A 22,058-nucleotide genomic window follows, 5' to 3' on the forward strand; every position below is an offset into this window, starting at 1 on the left:
ACAAGACAGCATCTTTGTTTGCCGGTCATTGTCTCACCGTGGTTCCTACCTAGTTTGTCTGAGGAGAGACCCCCTTTGAGAATCAGAGGCTTCTCTGCCGGAAGAACGCCCACGTGAGCCCATTTTACAGGCCGTTCAGTAGTGGCTGTGGGCCCGAACTCATCCGCAGGCCCTAGTCAAGAAACTGCCGTATCACACAATTCCATAGATATCATGGGTGATAAAAATCTTAATTAATTTATGTATACTACACATTTTATAGGTGTTTTATCTTTCTCATGTTTTTGTTTGTAACATGTAGCTAAAATTTCTTGAATGCATGTTTAATGATTTCTTTTTCCTTAAGAACGGCATTATACTTTATTAGGAGATAATAGTAAATGATGATACACTATACCTAATGTAAAACATGTCATTCCCGTGAATAGACCTCACAGAAGAAAAATCAACGAAGTCCTACACTCATACCATCTTGTTAGAGAAATATCCAGCCGAGAAGTAAGTTGTAGTGTTCCTGAACCACATACAATAAGTTGTTGTGGTGTTAGAAAACCAGAAGGCAGTTACAGGAAGAGGCACCAGTGAGACACTGGGTTTTGAGTCTTGGTAATTTCTCAGTAGGTCTGTTTTTATTTTAGTTGTAATAGAGAAATAGTTGTGATGAGATGTAGCAGATTTCCAGGATCGCTTTCACGAGGTTGACCACCAGGTGAAGTTGATCGACTTTGTGTGAAGTTTTTCCCAGCTACTTCTCCCAGTAGGTCTTTCGTTTCCTAAGTGGAGAATTTAATGACTCCAGGGAGATTTGCCACTTTAAGAATGTCTTCCCTGGAAGAAACCAAAGGGCATTTGTAATTAGCCGCCACTGTGCTTGAGTCCCTTGTCACGCCCTGGCAGGCAAGCCACCAGCCAGTTTTTGGTGCATATACCTGCGTTCTACAGACTGCCTTCTCATCAGTTCAGCTTTCATAGAAAGTTACCAACTTGAGAATCATAAATTTTCTGCACATTTTGGTTCACGCCATCTCAAACTCCGAAGTCCAGGAGCAGGGAAGAAGACCGCAGGCGCCTGCCTGCTCACGGCGTCTTGTCCTACAGCCGGTGTGCGTCCCAGCAGACTGGGTGAGGGAGCGGTAGAAAAACGTTGCCGTCTTTCAGTCTCCACCATAAGCTGCCAGAGCCGGCTGTCACTGTGCCCGACGTCTGTTCTTTCATGGCTGCGGCGCGCTGCAATTCCTGGGGTACCTGAAGCCGCAGCTTCGTCAGACGGTTCCACAGATGGGTCCAGCCCGCCCTGCAGTGCTGCTGTGCTAACACAAATGTGCTTTAAAATGTTTAAATACCTTCTCTCTCCTGTATGTGATGGTTCCAAAATTGGTTTTTAAACTACCTCATCAGCATGATTTTTTCCTGTGGATTCTTTAAATTCACTTCTTATGGCTTTTCATTTTATTTATTTATTTTTAGAGAGGGGGGAAGGGGGTGACAAGTAGACGGAGAGAAGCATCGATGTGAGGGAGAAACATCAACTGGCTGCTTGTCATGCGTGTCCCCCACCGGGAACCCAGCCCGCAGCTCAGGTGTGCGCCCTGGCTGGGGACCAGACCGGCGACCCGACCGGCGACCCCTTGGTTTGCGGATGACTCTCAGCCCACGGAGCCACGCCGGTCAGGGCGAGCTTTTCGTTTTATAGTGCCTCCTCATGCGCCGCTAGCTTTACCTCCAAATGGTTTGGCTCTGTGTCGTAATTACTGATCTGTCGTTCAGCATCCCGTTGCCATAGAGCAGGGCAGGAAGGAAATGCGCATTGTAATTCTTCGATAAAAAGAAAAACCTGCGTTTGTGCCCGGGGTCTGCCCGGCGCGGGGTACGGCTCGGCCAGGGTCCACCCCAGTGGCGGGTGCTTGTGCAGCACCTGCTGGTAAACATTTTGAATATCGCTCCACCTATAGAAACGTTGTTCCTGGGTAAAGTAACTTTTCATTTTAAATACATCATCAGGCCCCTGGCCATCAGACTAAAATGTTATTCCCCTCCTGTCATTTCCTACTTCTTTGTATTGAATTTCAGCTCAGTTACCTTGCTTGCTGGTCACACCTTTTTGGTTTATTCCTGCAATAAGAATAAAACCCTAAGTGAAAGAGACACTGACACACAAGAATAAACTTTTTTATAATGAAACATTGTCGAAGAACTTAACAGCTCTTCAAGCTAAAAGAAAGCCTGTGGGTCAGCCGCTCCGATGCGGTCTCTGGCCCTCGCCAGGCACCTGGGAGTAGAATCCAGGTCTCTTTGTTCCCGGGTCAGTACCTCCTAATTGTAGCCTAGTTTCTGTACATTATTTCTGATCAAGACTTTTTTATGGTTAAGATGAAATTTTAAAATAGCAGATAAAGCGAACCTTTCCGTCACTTCTTGCCCTTCCTTCTAAAGGGCGCTCGCCTCTGGGCTGACGGCGGAAGAGGGGGCGCCCCCGCCTGCGCGGGTGCCGACCCCACGGCTGGCCCTCTCTCCGCACAGGAAGGCTGCTGTGACGTCACTCCACCCCCGCCTGCGCGGGTGCCGACCCGTGGCTGGTCCTCTCTCCGCACAGGAAGGCTGCTGTGATGTCACTCCACCCCCGCCTGCGCGGGTGCCGACCCGTGGCTGGTCCTCTCTCTGCACAGGAAGGCCGCTGTGACGTCACCCCGCCGCAGTCGTCCTTTTCATGCAGAGACATTCGTGAACTTGAGCCAGGGGTGCACGTTGTGTCAACCACAGGAATCGGCCCGTTTTATCTGTTTCTGAAATACCAACTTCAGAATATGCATCACATTTTTTATTTATGTTATTAGAGAGTGCTATTTGTGCTTGATTCCAAATTCCTACGAAAAGCAATACTGCTGAATTTTTTTTAACACATGCAAGTTGTACCCCCCCACGGCGTGGCAGTGAGAAGGACAAGGCACAATGGAATTCTCTCTTCTGGTGTGGACTTTGGTGCCTCTTAGAGCTTTAAGCCACCAGAGCGAGGCTTCATCATCACTTTCCAGCCTCCATCCTCAGCCTTCCGTGCCCCGTCCCTGGCTGAACTCCTGGCCCAGGTACCCGTCGTCATTTGGAAGTCGAGGGCCCGGGGCTGCTGCCCTGGGGGACAGTTCGCCTCGCAGAGTCGCCTGTTGCCGCTGCCCCCTGCTGTTCCCGGGCGGTCTCATCTGCTGGTCGCCCACTGAAGCCCCTTCCTTCCCCCTCTCTCTGGCACCTGCCTCCGTCCAGCCCCTGTCCCCCAGTCCCTCTTTCCCCCTGACCTCCGGATCTCCAGTCAAACTTTTTCTCGTACCTCACTGATCGCTTTCAGGACCTCTCAAAGTCACGCATGGTGTGTAAACTTGTTCTTAAGAACCGTCTAGCGAGTAGGACAGTGTTAGTGTGGCACTCGGCTGTTCTCGAGGAGTAAGTGCGTTCTGTCACCGACCTTCTGCAGATACTTTCTCTGTCCTTGTGGTTCAGGCTCAGAATGAACGAAAGGTCGGAACTTAAAGCAGGAAGAAACCTGCCCATGTGGACTTGCCGGTGAGCAAAACAGGAGCACGCAGGGCAGGTCTCAATTCTTAAACCTCACCGTGTAGACCCCGGGCTGTCCGCCGGCGGGGCCAGCCCCGGCCGGTCAGACCGAGAAGTCCGCTGGAGACCTGCTCTCGGCTCTGCCGGACACTCCAACTCACGGGTTGTGGTTGACATGGTGGGAGGCGTTCCGGTGACCGACCTTGATCATGACCATTTGATCCCCATGGAATCCCAGCGATTCCCCTTGACTGGCACTTCTTTGTTCTGCGTATCCGTCGCTGTTGAAACTTCCGACTAGAGGATGTGACGCACTGCAGCGTGCACAGTGTCCTCAGTGGCCTGCGCGGGAAGCCCTGGTTGGTCTGGGGGCTGAATTCCAACGGGGAGACGGGTCCGAGGCGGTGACCACGAGATTGCCCCTCCTGACTCCCCACCCGCCTGCCGGCTCGGTGCGCGGCGGCCAGGAGCTTCACACGTGGCCTCAGTGAGAGGAGTCGGTCTGAAAGGGGTGGGGGAGGACAGGCAGACCGTGGGGGCAGAAGGCAGGTTGAGGGCCAGAGGCGTGTCCGTTCGCCCGAGGGCGGCGGAGCAGAAGGAGGTGGGGTTTTAACGGAGAGCGTAGGAGCAGGGATGTGATGTGTTTCCAGAGCCAGGAGAGGCTGGCGTGGGTGCATTATCAGAAAGAGCTCAACGGTTTATTCGCGATCGTCACTGTGTCTTAGAACCACTGTATTGCCGCTGAGTCTCGAGCAGCGTAGCTCCTAATGCCCCTCACCGGCCCCTGCCGGACAGCAAGGCCCTGCAGGGGGCTCGCTGCGGTGGGGTCTTGCTCCGCTGGGGAGGATCGGCCGCGTCAGCGTGTCTAGTCAGCGCCTGTCACGTCTGAAATGTTGTCTCCTGAGCGCGCAGGCTTCGCCACGGTGGGTCGCCGCGTGTGCACGCGTGCATAGACCGACTGTGGCACTTCCCGGTCGCCTCCCGCATCACCTGATTCTCGTTGTTTGTAGGAACTGAGAGAAATGCATAACAAGCAGCAGTTCCAGAAGCAGAAGTCCATGGAGGCGGAAAGGCTGAAACAGAAGGAACAGGAGCGGCGGATCACGGAGCTGGAGAAGCAGAAGGAAGAGGCCCAGAGGTGAGTTTCCCGGCGGTTGCGGGCCCGCCTGGAAGGGACTGGGAGCACTCGCTGCTCCTCGCCCGGCCTCTCCAGGGGCTCTCTGCAGCGGAGGGAGCCCCAGCCCCGGGCGCGTGTCCGCACAAACACGTGTGTGTGTGTGTGTGTGTGTGTGTGTGTGTAAGTCTTTGCACATGTAAGTGCCCCTGAAGTGTTTGGTTGGTCCCCAGAGCTCACCTAAGTCACTACTGTGTAGATGAATGGAATTCCCCGAGGAAACTGGGGCACTTGGTGTGCTCATCTGCATGCCAATGACCAAAATACTTTTCCAGTTCACAGCCTTTGAATAGCCGTGGCGGCCAGGGGGTGGGGGGCCTGCCACACAGTGTTGCTGGGGAAGGACTCTCCTTTCTTCTCTCCCCAACTGCGAATTCGGATTCAACCTGAGTGTGGAAGCAGGACCTTTGCTGCTGCTGCTGCTTAGGATACAGACTCGTTTTTGTTTAAATATGTGTGTTTGTGGGTTTTATTCGTAACTTCCTGCAATAGACTGCAGACATTTTTAAACTTCTGGTGGGTCTGATTTTGTCATTGGACATTTGCTTCTTAAACTTTATTAATTTTTAGACACTAAGCAGGGAGCAGGGAGGATATAAGGGGGCTAAATAATGGTAATAGGAAAAAATACTTCGTTGTAACTTACTGATTAAATAATGAATAAATAAAAATAAATTAGACACTAAGAAACAAAAATGACCAAATATCCCCATGATATGGTGTAAATTGTAAAACTTGATGATTGAAATCAGACTCAACAGATGAAGAAGCAGACGATTTAGGTGGGTCACTGACCTCTGTGGGCCGAGCTCAGTTACACCGCCCCGAGTGGGGTGTGCTTTTGCTCATGGGTCTGTGTGGTGTTTTGAGTTGGTGCTCTGGGTGTTTTTGTGTGTTTGTTTCCATGCCAGTGGGTAGGTGGGTAGGGTCTCAGCCCGGCCGAAAGGACAGTTTGTGGTTTCCTTGGGAGCAGGGCGTGGGTTCTGTGGCAAGGACTCGCTCCTTGGACGTGCTGGTGAGCTCGCCCTCCCCGTGCCCTCAGAGCCCGTGAGACGCCCTCGGCACGCACGCCGTGGGCTGCTCCGGGCTTCCGCACTCCTGCAGAGTGGAAGCAACACACAGCACTGTCACACGGAAAGGTTAAAGTGTGCGCCTGCAGGCGTGTGATAACAGCATCCAGAATGCAGAAACTACGTGGCCATGCCCGTAAGTGGCGACTGACCTTATTAGAAGAAAATGTTAAAGCAGGAGTTCATTGTGTTTTTTGTTGTTGTCGTCGTCATGATTAACAATTTACCACCCCTATGGCTCCAAAGAATTTTTTTCTGCTCTCTTAGGATGGTTTAAAAATTGTAAGTAAGCCCTGGCTGCTGTGGCTCCGTGGACTGAGTGCCGGCCTGCAAACCGAAGGGTCGTCGGTGGATTCCCAGTCAGGGCACGCGCCTGGGATGTTGGTCCGGTCCCCAGCTGGGGGAGGGGTGTGAAAGGCAACCACACATTGATGTTTCTCTCCCCCTCTTTCTCCCTCCTTTCCCCTCTCTAAAAATAAATAAAATCTTTATAAAAACTTGTAACTAAAGTGTTTAAGTTAAAAAGAATTCTACTGCACTAAATTTCCCCATTGATACAGAGTAGAAATAAGCGTAATATTTTTTAAGTGGAGAATAAAAGTTTTATTTTATAAAAATAAAATAAATGGGGGGTTTCCTGATTCTGGGAGGTGACCTTTGTGCGGTGGCCGTGTCACAGGACGGCGGGTCAGCATGTGGACTCTGGGGTCAGGCCCCAGGCGGGCGTGGCTGCGGGACAGGCACGCAGGGTCTCTGCCTCCTGCCCCTCATCTGCGCGGTGTGGGTGACCACGATGGGCCCCGCCTGCCCAGTGTGAGGGTCAGCGTAGTCAATAAACGTGTTGTTGCTAACATGTCGTTTATTGATGCATGTCAGTTCCACCTAAAGTGTGCACTTAGCACTGACCAGTGTGACTCAGCGGGTTGGGCATCATCCCGCCAACCGCCAACCAAAAGGTCACCAGTTCAATTCCCAGTCAGGACACATGCCTGGGGTGCAGGCCAGGTCCCCGGATGGGCGCGTGTGGGAGGCAACCGATTGGTGTTTGTCTCCCTATTTCTCCCTGCCCTAAAGTGTGCCTTTAAAGTATTTTCTGATCTTAATGAAATTTTATGGAGCAAGAGAAAAACCATTCCCAGTCTTTTCCTATGAGTTCCAGGCTGGTGGCTTCATAATTTTCAGGGCCTGCATTTAATTGCAGTGATCTCCGTGCGTTCACCTGCTCTGGAAAGCACGAAGAGTCCGATTCAGTGCCCTCCGCAGGAGTTGCTGCTCGTGCCGGACGGCCGCCACCTCGAGGGTTTACAGCGGTCTGTTGCTCTCAGCCGCGTGCCAGGGAGCTCTGTGGCGTGTTAAACGCGGCGTGCCCTTGGTCCCCACCCAGTGCTCGTGGGCTCGCCCTGGCGGTGTGTCACTTCGGTGCGGGGTGTCCTTTCTCCTCGTGGGAGCCGTGTCCCCACATGTGCTATGACTTTGTTGTTCTGCAGTTACAGACCGGGTTTAAAATTGAGAAGTGTTTTTGATATTACTCTAATCACTCTATAAGCTCCGTTAGAAATGCTTTCTGTGCTTCTCTGAATCGCGCCGTTTCATCTGACTCAGGACGGGGGGCCCTGAGAGCCTTCGCTCGTCGACGCAGAGCCCCCCGCCCGAAGGCCTGGAGCGTCCCGGGCATGAGGCGGAGCGGCTCTGGCGCTGACCGGGAGTGGCTTCCCTGCCGTAACCCCGCGTGTCATTGACAGGCGAGCTCAGGAGAGGGACAGGCAGTGCCTGGAGCACGCGCAGCAGGAGGACGAGCACGCGCGGCCGAGGAGGCCGCACGAGGAGGAGAAGCTCCGAAGGGAGGAGAGCGCCCGGAAGAAGGACGGCGAGGACCGAGGCAGGCCGGAAGTGCAGGACAAGCTGGGCCGGCTCTTCCCGCAGCACCACGAGCCCGCGAAGCCGGCTGTGCACGCACCCTGGTCCACCGCAGGTACTGGGGGCTGGAACGCTCTGGAGGAGAAGTCACCTGCTCTCGCACACCCAGATGTCTGAGACATCTCCCTATGCGATCGGGCCCTGCCCTAGCTGTATTAATAGAGGCGACAATGCCGGGCTTTCCTTTTTGGGACAGCGCAGCTGTTCGCGCTGCAGGGTTGCTAGGCTCTGTGAATTCTGCCGCCACCGTGCCGTCCCGTGGCTGCCATTACACCGGCCTCGGAGGTCTCTCGCTGATGACAGCGCGTGAGTTTCGTTACCGGGCCTCAGCCAGACACCTGGGTTCCAGCAGCGGCCCTAACCTGGCCGCCGCCTCTCCAGGCCTCTCTGGTTCCCCAGTTACTGTCTCCGGGAACTCCCGGGCTAGGGAGCAGCCACTCTCCCGAGTGCTCGCCCTGCGTGAAACCGTGGTCTTCACCTTTTGAAGGGTGTGGCTGCTTTTTGCCCTTTGATCATAAGTTTCCTCGATAAGTAATGATGAGTGGAAAACTTTGAAATTTCTAGAAAACATCCCTCATACCAGGTGCAAACCAGGATGTAGTTTTAAATTCTCACGTGGCCACGTCATGCTGTACCGCTTTACAGGTCCTGCTCGGCTGAGCAAAGTGACCGCCTCTTTCTCTGGGCAGTAAACGACACCGACTTTGTTTGTTGGGCCATCAGCGTGCTTTTTCCTGGTGTGCTGGCAGAAAAGGCAGGAACACACCGGCCCCCAAAGGCCTGTTCCCTGCTGGCACAGGGGGCGGGGGCGGGGGTGGGGGCGGGGGTTCGGAGTCGGGGCCGCCCCCTCCCGCCTTACCGCGCGCGCCGCCCCGGAGAAAGCCGTCCGACCCGCACCGGAGTGCCGGGCCGAGTGAAGACAAGCACTTGTTCCCTGCTGTTCTGGTGTGGAAACCACGTGTCCGTGGTGTGGTCTCAGCAGTCAGTGTGCGTTCCTCCTGTCCCCCCTCGTGCAAGGACCCTTCCCTCGGCCAGTGGGGAAGCGGCGCAGCAGCCGGTGTCCGGACCGCGGCGGCGGTGGCGCCTCTTCCTCCTCCTGCCCCGGAGAGGGTGGCGCGTGTCCGGGCGCGTGGGGAAGGCCGTCCAGGGGGCCGTGATTAGTTGTGGGTAACTGGGAGCCAAGCTGTCCTCCGCTCGCATGCATTTTGAAAATTTTATTTCATTTAAAATCTAAACTGTCGTCACCCAGGACCTGTCTGTAGGCGCGTCCCCAGGGACTACCAGTAATAACTCTTCTTGGGGAAACAGGCTCTTGGCTTTGTAAGACTGCATTTGGGGCCCACCCACCACCGACCCCGTGTCTGTTCACGTGGAGAGCTGTGCTGCTCTGCCCTCTCCCGGGCGGACTTCCTTTTGGCTCACCCAGACTCCGGGGCCCGTTGGAACTGCTTCACTGCACTGGGCGCCCCGGGTGGGGCCGGGCCGTGGGGCCTGCCGTGTGCTGTGCCGCGGCCTCGCTGCACGTGGCCCTGGGGTGACCTTTGTGTGGAGGCTTCACTGACGCCCTCTGGTGGGTCTGAGGGGTGACATCGGGTTCGGCTCCCCTTGGCATCGGGACGTGCGCCAGAAACCCCCGGCGCGGATGGGGCGGTTCGGGTGTGGAGGCCGGCGGCGGAGAGGCCGCAGTCGTTTGGCATGTCGTCACGCACTTGTGTTCTGTGTAATGTTTTGTCTTTTTCCGTTTCTTCCCCCCCCCCCCCCCCCCGCCTTTTCTGTGAACAGAGAAAGGCCCGCTCACCATCTCTGCCCAGGAGAACGTGAAGGTGGTGTACTACCGAGCACTGTATCCCTTCGAGTCCAGAAGTCACGACGAGATCACGATCCAGCCGGGAGACATAGTCATGGTAAGGACGGCCCCGGCCACGCGTGGTTTCTGTTCGTGACTCGCGGCGTCCTCTGCACGGGCTGCACCAGGCGACGTGGAGTCACCAGGGAAAGTGACCTCCGGTGGCCCGGCGTCTGGGTGTCTGGGGTACGGGCTCGTTCTTCCTCCTTCCCTGGTACATTGAGAGAAGACATTTAAAAATTTATTGACATTACTTTAAAATGGAGCTGTGAAGGAAAATGGGTTTGTATTATAGTGTTAGCTTATTTTTAAATCTGTAATGATGTGGTAATTTCTGAGTTGAGATGACTACTTACATACTATGAGTAGTCTTTAAAAATTAAATTTTAAATGCAGAATACTCTAGCATTATTTTTATAATTGCCAATGATAACTTCTGTGTCTTTAGGTCAAAAGCATCTTTTTTCCCCCTTTGATTATGTAAACTTTGAATTGCGAGAAGAGGAGTGAATTAAATACAGTTAATCCGCTTTCTTAATTAAGTGTAGTCTTATGATTGCAACCAAATCTACAGGAACCAGTTTAAGAAAGAATGCAGCAATGTGGTCGACTAAATTCTCCTCTGAAAGAAGCGAGTCGTTCATCTAGTTATCAGCTCAAGGGTGAGAGTCTTAGAAGCGGCCCCACTGCGCACGGCGGGCAGCGTGGGAGAACAGAGGGGACGGGCCGGCGTCTGAACAGACCCTCGCGCATGCGGGCCTGAGCCAGGCGTTTCCCACGCCTGCACCCGTGGGACTCCGTGTCTCCGGAGTGCAGAGGGGGCTGTGCTGCCGTCACTCGTGCATTCTGTGTGCGCCCATCCGGCCTCTGCGCAGAGTGTCTGGTCGTTAATCGGCCAAAACACAAGGAGATGACAGAGAATTCAGTCCCTTTTCCCATTTTCTTGATCACTTTTTCTCTAATTATGGGCTGGATATAGGGGAGTCAAGGCCAAAGGCCCAGAGTCTTACTGAAACTTCAGTATTGAGTAGATCTTCAAGTACACTCCAGTGCTTTCGGCGCACGGTGTTTGCGTGCCTGCGTGTGCTGGGTGCCAGCCCCACCCCTGCGCAGGGAGACCCGGCTGCCCTGGGGAGCGGCCCCTCTCCGGCCCTGCACGGTGATGCAGGGGGCCAGGGTTATGGCCTCTCCGCCGCCTCCTGCTGGCCACGCCGTGCTTTCTGATGGCCTGCAGCTGCGCACGCACACCGCCTCGAACCTGAATGCCACGCCTTTCAGAGCGCATTGATTGTAACTGACGTGATACCGAGCAAGAGCGGGCACCTGGCAATTAGGAAGGCCTTGTGCGACATCAGCTAGGGCCTTGTCCCTAAGTTGGCTTATTACACTGTTTAAAAAAAAAAAAAGCCTAATGCTTTTGTAATTGGATTTTGTTGCAACACAAGGTGCAGGAAAGTAATGTTCTCTCCTTGAGATAAGGATGTGTTACAAATGTTACCATAAGGAAATGTTACAGATTTGCATTCTAGTAAGAAAATATTACTAATTTTTTGAAACAGTTTTTTTTACAATAACATTGAGCCCTTTTCCTTAAATTGGCTAGTTAACCACCAGCTTGATTAGATGAATAGAGTTTAGAGTTGCTGTAAGAACAAACCATTAAACATCTGTTTTGCCTTGCTTTCGAACCTTTGCTTTCCTGGTGGAGGTTAAAGGGGAATGGGTAAGTGCTCTGTGCTGTCAGGAGGTCTGCCTCCGGGTGAATGTTGTGTTCCTCTCCGTCACTCGAGTCCCGTGTGCGTACCCGTACCTCTGGGTGTCGTCGTGGCAGAAAAACGTTTTGCGTTCATGTGGTGCGTTGTACTGGAGGGAAGGAGGGAAGGAGGGCGGGCAGGTCCGCGTCCCAGGCTCCCCTGCGCCAGACGCCGCGGCAGCACGGACTCGAAGGCACTGTCTCGGGCAGGGCACTGGGTCCGGTCTCCAGCCCAGGGCCTGGACAGAAGTAAGTTCAAGCAGGTCCAACATAAAAGGTACAGTTCTAAAAATATGTTCTAGATGTGAGCACTGGAATGGTTATCTGGCCAAGAAATGCCTGTGTAAGTTAAAACCAGAAGCCGTACATGACACAAACAGATTACATAAAAAATCAAGACGTTTATGTTACAAAATACGTGAGAGACAGAAGGTTGATATCCACATTATATAAAGATTCCAAAGAGCTAATGTGAAAGAAACCCACAATTTAGAAAAGCTGGTGGACGATATGTAGACACAGTTACAGATGAAGAAAAGCAAACAATTTTAAAAACAAATGGAAAGATGTTTCATTGCATTGGCGATGAGGAAAATGCAAGTTTAAAAAAATGAGGTATTTTTACCCCTCAACTGAGCACATTTAAAAGTTCGACAGTCTCCAGCTCTGCCGGGTGCAGGGCATCGGATGTCATAGACACCGTCGGGGTGGCTGTGTGAGCTGACCCGGTCACGGGCGGTGCCAGCTGAGGCTTAAAATTCCCCGAATCCTGCCGCCCGCCCTCCTCCATTCTCCAGCACAGGCCCGGGCACCCATGCGCACGGGTGCTCACCGCAGTGTTGCTGGGAACGAGAAATGAGGACCAGTCTAGTGCTGCCTCTCAGGAGGGCGGCGGTTTAAGTAAACCACAATACGGCTAAGCAAGAAATGTAATGAAGATGCTCAAAAAAATTACCTACACCTATATACACAAATAAGCTCTCCAGTAAAAAAAAAAAAAGCAGAAGCAATATAGAGAATATAACTGGGTTTTGGTTAAATAAAAAACTGTGTGTATGTATTCCAATGTTTGTGTGTGTGTGTGTGTGTAGTCAACAGTCTTGAAACACAGACCTCACACTGAACAGCGCCTAGCGCTGGGCAGGAAAGGAGAGGCTTTCTCGTTCAATCTTACATACTTCTGTAGAGTTGTCATATTTACAAATGTGTCAACGTCTGCATTTTTAATAAAACACTAAAGAGTAAGTCCAGCTCTGAGATGTGGGACAGAGGTGTCTGTCCGGGACTGGGATGGCGTTCGCTCCGTCTCGGGCGTCCCGAGTCCGCGAGGAGACACGGAGCCTGCGGCCGGCGGAGCGAGCCGGCTCACTGAAGGGGCCGGGGCGGTGCCGTCTGTGTTTATTACAAAATGAGACACGACCCCCCAGACGACGCACAACTGCACCACCTCCGTGAGGTCAACAATCAATGCAAAAAAGGGGGGGAGAAAATTGACATGTAATAGCAACAATTTTGTTATTTCATGAAGTTGGCAGTAAGGAACGTGAACTTGGAAAATACGTAGTTAGATGTACAGCCCCAGTCAGTGGCTGAGCTGGTGGCAGCGTCGTCCACCCATCGAAAGGTGGCGGGTTCCGTCCCCGGCCGGGGTGTGTATGGGGGGCCACCGACCAATGTTCCTCTCTCTTCTGTCTCTCTGTCTTCCCTCCCCCCCTCTCAGATCAGTGCACAGAACCTCAGGAGAGGCCTAGAAATGATTCAGGAACATGTAGTTAGAGCGTCGCCGTCCGCCTCTCTCGGTCAGACAGGCCGGGAGTCCCCTCGTCGGCCCAGGGCTCAGGAGACGCCCCTGTTGCGTTCACGTCTTTGGAGAGTATCCAGCAGCACCTGTTGGATTTTAGAAGTCTAGCAATGCTTCCTTCTTTAACATGGGCAGTCTTGGGGTGGGGGGAGCTTCAGGAAAATGTTTTGCATTTGAAAAAACTTGATTATCAGCCCAGTTTTCTCCCAAAACACATTCCTTTGTGGTTAACAGAAATTAAAGCGGTATCTTAGACACAGCCCCGTTCTGAATGCCGATGACAGAGGGAAGTAGAAGGTGGGGTCCACCAGTCGGGTGTGAACCTCTCTAGGGACCAGGGAGGGGCGCGCGGGAAAGCCGGGCGGCTCTGCCAGGAGTTGGGAAGGGAAGCGGGAACCGGAGTGAGCCGGGGTGCACGGAACTCTGAAGGAAGTCTCATGGTTGGCTTTGACCTTGGCCGCGAAGGCTTCGGTACCTTGAAAATCGGTGGCCTGTCTGCTAGTCTGGAGGGCCCGCATGTGGGGGCGGAACAAATCAGAGCTGACGTGCAGAAGGTGGTGGAGCGGCGTAAGAAGTGAGGAGACCTCCGCTCGGTGCTGCTCTGGTGCGGTGCGTGTGAGCACGGGCGGGCCGTGTCCTGCGGCAGGGTGAGGTGGTGGAGCAGGACCGAGGTCGCCAGGACTGCTCTGGGAGCTGACAGAGAGCCCTTCCCGGGGCCCCCCTCCCCGGAGCCTCCGGTTCTGCGAGCCCACAGGCGGGCCTCGCATCCCCTCCGGGTGATTCTGCTGGGATTTCGTTCCGGGGACTGCTGGTCCGGGCGCTGGTAACGCCCAGTCTCTCTTTCTTGTCGGGACTAGTCCTGAATTGTTTCTGGAAAATACCCTCTTAAAGTACCCCAGGAAGGGAGCTTCCTTAGCAGTTGTCAGCCATCAAGTCGGTCTGCAAAGTGTCTGTCTTGTACCTCAGCTTTTCTCTCGTCACAGTTTAAACCCAGTTTTGCCTTTTCTTCTCTTGATGCAGAATTTTTTAAAACTTACCCTTTCTTTTCCGCCTTCCTTAGATTTTCATAAGCTTGCCATCCGAGTGCCCCTTGTTTAGTAGTATTTAGTCACGGTATTGCAGCTGTCTGGAGGGCCGGTGCGCGCACATGATCCGGGGCTGGGCCAGGTCCGCCCAGCGCCTGGTGTGTAGGGAGGCTTCGTGGGCACACAGCCGGGCTCACTCGTGAGCATTCCGTCTCCAGCTGCTTTCTTGTTGCGGTGGCAGAGCTGAGTAATGTGACAGTTGGAGGAAAAATTTGCCAGCCCTCCAGATTAGAGCTTTAAAAAGCAATTTAATATCCTCACCCAGGGGTTTCGAGGGAGCCCTCCCGTTCCAACGGGCAGACGCACGACACACGTGCCGCCCCAACTGCTCGGCCAGAGCCGGCGCGTGAGCCGGCGTGAGCCACACTCGGAACCTGTCTGCTTTTCCTTCCCAGTCTTCGTCGTGCGTGTGAGGGGAGAGGGGACTGCTCTTCCCCTTCTTTGTGACACAGTCGGGGGTGGTAGACACAGCAACGCTCCCTCCCTAAATGCAGGTGGCAGCTGTGGAGCACGAAACGTTGAGAAGGGAGATGCAGCATTACTGGGCTCCAGCCACGGGTGTCCGACCCCACAGCCACGGCGTGCTTCCAGCTGCGAGCCCCCAGTGCACAGCGTGAGTGTGCTCACCGTTCTGGATCCGCAGCGTCTCCCCAGGCGTGTGGGTAGCGCCTGGGGCTCGTGCTTCCCACTCGGCTCATGTCCACTGAGACATGGGCCCCGTGTGCTTGGAGGCGGCTCCGTGGGCCTGGCCACAGGAGACTGTGTTAGGACCAGTGCTGTTCATCGTTTGAACCCCTCTGATTTGTAGCCACCAGCAGATGGGTCCACTTTCTGTGCTCGTGTGCCGAAGCCCGCACTGTAGCCACCGCGCTGTGAGGAAGTTTGTAGGCCCCACTTTCCTTGTTCTGGCCTTATCTCATGCAGTGGTTTTCCACCGTCAGATCGGCATTTGGGGAAAGTTACCCAGACCCAGGAAGTTTCAACCCAGGAAGAAGTGTTTCTCATTTTCATTTGAGAACCTTCATGCTTTCTCTCATTGGTTCATTTAATGTGAAGAGTGCATTTTTATTTTATTCTCTGAACCTTAAAATGAAAATGTAATTATTCACAAAAATTCGTGAATCCCTTAAGAATAAATCCCACCGGTGGAGACTGTTGTTTGGTCAGAGCTGACCGGTGAGTTTCCTGGCTGAAAGTGAAACGCCGTGAGGGGGGGGCAGGTGCTTGTTTGCTTGTTTGCACAGGTCATGCGTGGGCAGCCTTTGCCCGTCCTGAGCAGTCACGGCACCTGTGGGGGGGGGGGCTCCTTCTGTCACTCGGGGGACAGGAATGGGCGTGATCGGTCCCCCAGGCTGGGAGCGGAGTGGGACGTTCCTCAGGGCTCCCGACCCGGCTGCAGACGGGCTGGTCAGGAGTCTGCTGACCAGAAAAGACCCTGGGTCTCGGGGGACCACGGACATGGGTCAGGCAGCCGACATCCCCAGAAGTCCAGCTCGTACAGACGAGGAGTTCCACAGAGGCCACGGGCAGGGGTGGACCCCCGGCCCTACGGCACTGCTGCTGGCCAGAGGCGAGCCCGCAGGCTCCTGCTAGACCCGGCTTCTAGAGCCGCGTGCCTCCCCCCCATGTGCAGAGCCGGCCGGAGGTGCCCGCCCGAGGTGAGGGCCGAGTGGGGGCCAGGCTTTCAGACCGAGCGGAAGCCCAGGGCAGAGGGCGCTGTGCAGGCGCCTGCACAGCAAGCAGGAGAGGCAGGCGGCTCTAACAAGCCCACCGCTGAACACTCGTCATAGGCCACGCAGTGCTCTAAATAGTCAACAGCCCTCGCAGCAGCCACAGCAGACGGGCACTGTTGCTACCCCCACTCCGCAGGTGACGGAGCCGAGGCGACAGGAGGTTGCACTTGCCCCCAGCGAGCCAGTCGATGAGTCGGGGAAGTGCTGTTTAAGGTGGGGCAGCCTGGCTGCCGGGCCCCGCCCCTGGTCCTCGGGCCTTGCCGTCTGGGACTGTTGCTGAGTGGCTGTGGCTCCTGACGCCGCCCCTGGCGCCTGGCCCCTCACCTTTGCCCCAGAATGACCGCCGAACCTCCTGAGGCGTCCAGGAGGCCCTGGCACAAGCTGGTTTAAAAAGAGCTGTGCTGCCACGGCCAAGCAGCACAAAGTTACAATGTGTCACATCACCAGTAAATGTGAAGGAGGAAGGAAAGGCCTGTAGCCATTTGAGTTTAGTATAAAATAAAATCCAAGTAGCCCTGGCTGGTGTGGCCTAGTGGGTTGCAGGTTGGCTGGTGAACTGAAGGTCGCTGGTTCAATTCCCAGTCACGGTACATGCCTGAGTTGTGGGCTAGGTCCCTACTGGGGGGCGTGCGAGAGGCAACTGATCAATGTTTCACTCCCTCCCTTTCCCTCTCTAAAAAATAAAAATCTTTTTTTAAAGATTTTTAAATTCATTTTTAGAGAGGGAAAGGAGGGAGGAAGAGAGAGAGAGAGAAACATCAATGTGCGGTTGCTGGGGGTCATGGCCTACAACCCAGGCATGTGCCCTGACTGGGAATCGAACCTGCGACACTTTGGTTCGCAGCCCGCGCTCAATCCACTGGGCTACACCAGTCAGGGAAAAATAAAAGTCTTTTTTAAAAAAGTATATTAAAAAACAGATATAATAAAATAAGATCCCAGTAGAAAAGGATGTCATCTAGAATCCCCCTGTAGAGAAACAGCTGGGGCCGCCCAGGAGATGGAAGGAATGGCGCGGCGTGGGGGAGCTGAGTGACGGGCGGCCGGGGTGTCCACAGCTGACTGGGTGTCAGCCAGAGGAACAGGACCGCAAGGCGAGGCCGAGAGCCGCGGAGGAGGATTGCGCTCTGCACGGGCAGCTCCCGTTGGGAGGATTCTCCGGCTCAGACACTGCGGTTACCCACGACAGACAGGGCCCCTGCGGTGGGCAGCAGGGTCACGCGCCCTCTGTGCCGGCCATCCCGTCAGTGACGCGCGGAGTTGAGTAGGCGGCTGAGTGCTCCGCTCCCTCCGCCCCGTCCCGGGGCCTTTGTCGTTGGGGTGGGCGAGTGGGCATCGCGCCTGTTACCGACTCCCCGTGGAGTGCAGGTGGAGGGCCGGTTCCGTAGCTCTTTGCTGTTCGGTTTGTTTGGTTGGCTGGTTACTATTTGAATGGGTCAGAAAGCTGGTATTTCTGCCAGTTTTTTTAAATCATTGTTAGATCCTACCTATTCGTCTGTGTGACTTCTAAAAAGTGACGTTAATGTCCACTGGCGTGTTAAATGTTTGCTTGGGCAGTAGTATGGTGAGGGATTCAAATAAGGTCAGGTCTCTGGTGGACCCTTGTTTTGACGCACAGTAGCCAGCATCGTTTCCTGATAGTGAATGCCCTCCAAACTCATTCTTCTGCTGCTCAGAAAATAGTAGAGTCATCCTGCTGCCTTTGGAGAATCCTCTTGAGTCAGAACTGAAATACCATGCCAACAGTAGAAGCACTTGGTATAATAAGTAGCCTCTGAGATTTCTAAACAGCGGAATTCTATACTCTTGCATGCGCTTCATGACTATTAAGTTTGTGTGAAAGAAAGCTGGGATCTTAATAAAAACTGTTGCTATGAACAATCATTTCCTTAATCTTCCCATCACGCATCTGTGCAGCTTTTAGAAGGCTGGACACAGCGGTCAGCTTCGCTCCCCGTGGAAACTGTCTACGGCTGTGGTTTTCACCTTTCTCTTTCACGCCTTTCTTCTTGGAGAGTTTTAGAACACTAAATTTGTATTGATCGCGCCCTTCACTTGCAACTTTAGATAATCAGCCAAGTCAAAGTGTTTGTAGTAATGACGTGACTTCCTGAGTGATGGAGTGTGGCACATCACTTTCCAATTCAGGATAGCTCTGCAGTGTGCCCTGGGGCCGACGGACCGCAGGCACTGTCTCCGAGCTGCCAGGACTAGGAAGAGGGGAGAGAGGCAGAGGACCATGGGGGGCACGAACTGGAGCTGTAGCGCTTCCCGTCCGTCCGGAGCCAGGGCCCGTCTCCCCGGACTCCTGCCCGAGGCGGAGGCAGAGCCGTCTGGGCCGCGTTATGTCCGTGTGTCGGGGCTCAGGGCCCTGTGCTGTGGGGTATCTGGGGTCTCTACGGGCCAGCCCCGCTGAAACTAAACCCCGTGACTCTCCTGCAGGTGGACGAGAGCCAGACTGGAGAGCCGGGATGGCTGGGAGGAGAGCTGAAGGGGAAGACCGGGTGGTTTCCCGCGAACTACGCAGAGAAAATCCCAGAAAACGAGGTTCCCGCTCCGGCCAAACCAGTGGCAGACCTGACCTCCACCCCCGCACCCAAGGTGGCCGTGCGGGAGACCCCTGCGCCTCCGGCGGTGACCTCTGCTGAGCCCTCCGCGACCCCCAACAACTGGGCCGACTTCAGCTCCACGTACGTGCTGTCGCCGGTGACTCGGAATCCCTGCTCAGGGAGGGACCTTTTTCCTTGCAGCATTGTTGCCGTGCGGGGTTGTGCGTCGCATTGGAAGCTGGCTGGCTTTCATCGCCGCCTTCTCTGGCTGCTCCGCTGGCAAGTGCTGGGTGTTGTGCTCCGGACAGGCCGCCCCGCTGCAGACGGAAGCCTGTTCCCTTGTTCCGTTCGGCCGTCTGTCAGTAGCTTTCCTTCTGGAGAGATGGAGAAACACAGTTTCCTGACGGTCTCTCTGACCTCCGCGTCCGTCAGCACATATTCAGTCATGCCCTGCGTGCAAATAGCATTTCTTGGACAAAAACAGAAACTGACTTCAGTCACGTGGTTCTGAGTAAGAGGGGAAGCGGTTTCTTTTAAAGCTTCCCCCTTCATCCATCTTTGTACAGATAAATGGACAGAGCGGGACGGGGGGTGTGCTCTCGGCCGTGACCGCTGTCGGTGCCGTGCCCTTGGTCGTCGGGAAATGGCAGTAAGAACAGGTGTAGGCAAAGGGCGGAAAAGATAGCTGAACCCCTGTCCACACGCTCGGTTACAGGCCCTTGGTCTAGACGTGCAGTTGTCTAAAAATACCCTACACCCGCATTCAAGCACAAGTGATTCGAGTAAGTGTATCGGTTTTTTAAAGTCTCGTCATCTTTCAGCAGAAAGAAATGGGAGACAGAGGGTCAGATGCTGGAGGGAGATGGGACAGAGGGCACGGGGGCGTGATGACCGAGGGCAGGAGGGAGTGCGGGGAAGCGTGTGAGGGCTGGCCAGGGCTCCCCACTGGGGTTTCGTGGGAGAGGCTGAGCGTGCCGGACACAGTCCCTGTCTGATCTCTGCTGAAAGGGCCTTCCGTCGGCATGAGCCCAAGCTGAAACTCTCCCTTCCCTTCTTGATCTTGGTTGAGGCGTGCTGAGTTTTGGAACGAAGGCACAAAGTAGAAGACAGACACCATGTTCTGTCCTGTGCGGATCCAGTCAGTGTGGCCCTTCCCCACAGAGTGTGTGCTGCACAGGCTCCTGCTACAACTAAGGGCGCCTCATTCTCCAAACCCAGATCAGGGTGTGCGGTCCAGCAAAGGAGTTATCTTGATTTTCAACCGTGTTTTTATGTCTTATAAAGTTGTAAGAAGTAAATTTCGTGTAGATCTGTAGTCATGTAGATGCATTTATTTAAAATTACAAAATCACAAAAGTAAACTGGCCCGGAGACCCAGGACAAGGGGCATGTGGGCCTGAGGCCCAGGCCTTGCTGCGTGGTGGACGGGAGAGGGAGGGTGCGAAGAGGCACCAGCTGCCAGCCTGGTGTGTCTTCACGCCCGGGTCTAACTTCTTTTGCTGATTTCGCTGTTCTTGTTGTTGTTACAAATGACAGTAATGATCAGGTGAGGATGTTTCTCTGGTGCTTTGGAGTCACAAAGTACTTTCTCTCCAGTATTTCATGGGACCCTCTCAGCCAGCCAGAGTGGCAGGGTAATGTCCCCTTTCCATCATTGACGAAGTCAGGGTTCAGAGAAGCTGCTCTGATTTGCTGGAGGCTCGTGGCCAGCACGTGACGCTCAGACTCACACCGAGTCCCGTGATTTCCCCTCCCCTCTTTATTCTTGAACTTCAGAGAACCCCACCCAGGCCCCGGGTGTGCGTGTCCTGTGGAGGAAAGCTGGCGCAGTGGAAGCACCCGCTGCTCACGGTGGCACATGTCTCGTTGCAGGTGGCCCGCCAGCACAAACGAGAAACCAGAAACCGACCACTGGGACGCCTGGGCGGCCCAGCCCTCGCTCACCGTGCCCAGCGCCGGCCAGCTGAGGCAGCGGTCCGCTTTCACTCCGGCCACGGCCACCGGCTCCTCCCCGTCCCCGGTCCTAGGCCAGGTAAAAGCGGCTGCTGGGAGTGCGGGGACCGAGCGTGCTGTCGGGGACCGACACGTTCGGCCAGGGCGTGGGGGCGGTGTCACTGAGAAGGAGGCCTCCTTACACGCACCTGGGCCAGCTGGCGTCCGATCCCCTTTCAGGGGCCTGGGCTGGGGCGTGAACGGCGGGGGAGGGGGGCCTCTCCTGCCGGGTGTGTGCAGGGCAGCGTCGTCACCGAGGCTGTGGCGTTTGCACCACGTCCCGAGCAATGGGGGAGAGTTTGCTGGGGGTGGGGAGGAGAGGGCTGGCAGACCCGACCGCGGGCACTGAGGGAGGGGCCGTGGGGCCGGGAACCCGCGTGTGTTCAGGGAGAATCGTGGGCAGTCCCCTGGGCAGGGGACCACCGAGTGTCTATGGGAAACCAGACAGACGGCAGGTTAACGGGAAGCTCTCCAGTACCCTGTGAGAAAGGGGGACTTCAGAAGGAGTCGGGGTGGCTTTTCCAAACACTTCCGTTTTCACTGGCTGCAGTGAAGATACAGGAGCGACGTTTCTGTAAACAGCCAGCCAGAGCGAACGGGCAGATGGCCGTCCGGCGGGCCCGGGGGATGGCCTCCGGTCGGGGAGCCGCCAGGCTGGGCGAGGGCTCTGGGCAGACTCCTGTGGACAGAGGGGGACAGGCCTGCAGTGAAGGGGGTGGGTCTCGGCGCCCGAGGGAGCCCCGGGAGGAGAGGGGTCTGCGACTGAGAAGCAGACTCGACCTTCGAGAGAAACGGGGGAGGGAGAAGGAGAAGCCGGTTTTCAGTGGAGGGAGGAGGGGGTGTCAGACGTGTGAAGGTGAAGGTGAGAGTGGGACACCCGGGGTCCCGTCTGGACGTGGGTCGGACCGAAGGGGGCGTGGGAGGTGCTCAGAGCAGAGGGGAAGGTGGGAGCTGGGGGAGCGTGTGCACTCTGTGAGCCGGGGGAAGAGGCGCTTCAGACAGGACAGGCGTCCTTTCCATTGTGTCCGTCCCCACCGTGCAGCCAGCGCAGGTCCCCGTTGGGTCCCGAGGCCTCGTGGAGGAGGAGGGGCTGTTCCCAGAGAGGGGGTGGTGCTGGCGTAATCGAGGACTGCGTTCCCGGCAGGACAGAGCAGACGGCAGGGGGTGAAGACGAAACGAGGTGGCGACAGGAGGACAATGTAGTGGGTGTGAGGTGCAAACACACATGTGAACCATGGAAAAGAGGGCTCTTCTTCTTCTGGGGGAGGGCGGGAGGAGAGGGGTTGGAGGGAGACGCAGGACTGCAGGACGGAAAGCCGTTGAGGCCGCGCTCCTGGCAGCATCTTGGTAGGGTCCGAGCCCAGTGGGGAGCAGGGCAGGGCTGCTCGGCAGAGTTGGGCCTGAGCCTGTGACTGGTCCTCGCACATCAATTGGCTCTCTCCAGGGACCCTTCCCAGTCTGGGGCTCGAGACAGTGTAGTGAAGGCCACGCCGTGACCCTGTGGGCGGGGGGGGGGGGGGGGGGGGGAGGGGGTGTCTTGTTAAACTTTCTTGACAACCTTTTAAAGAAAGTATCTCTGTTTTATAGATGCAGAG

General features: G+C 55.2%; 1 protein-coding gene across 5 annotated transcripts in view; it reads left to right on the top strand.

Moving 5' to 3' along the window:
* The window catches only part of ITSN1 (intersectin 1), a 176,565-nt gene that overhangs the window by 101,033 nt on the left and 53,474 nt on the right, over positions 1-22,058 (top strand). For 3 of the 5 annotated variants that reach the window (XM_028503923.2, XM_036017208.1, XM_028503921.2), the window contains exons 17-21: positions 4,554-4,681; positions 7,530-7,759; positions 9,487-9,608; positions 18,365-18,612; positions 20,344-20,503. In XM_028503923.2, coding sequence (XP_028359724.1) covers positions 4,554-4,681; positions 7,530-7,759; positions 9,487-9,608; positions 18,365-18,612; positions 20,344-20,503 — 888 coding nt within the window. Of the gene's footprint in view, positions 1-4,553; positions 4,682-7,529; positions 7,760-9,486; positions 9,609-11,258; positions 11,274-18,364; positions 18,613-20,343; positions 20,504-22,058 lie in introns of all 5 variants that reach the window. The other 2 variants (XM_036017209.1, XM_028503920.2) reach the window with 1 other exon arrangement.

The sequence above is a fragment of the Phyllostomus discolor genome, chromosome 2 (assembly GCF_004126475.2).
Source record: "Phyllostomus discolor isolate MPI-MPIP mPhyDis1 chromosome 2, mPhyDis1.pri.v3, whole genome shotgun sequence".
Taxonomy (NCBI): Eukaryota; Metazoa; Chordata; class Mammalia; order Chiroptera; family Phyllostomidae; genus Phyllostomus; species Phyllostomus discolor.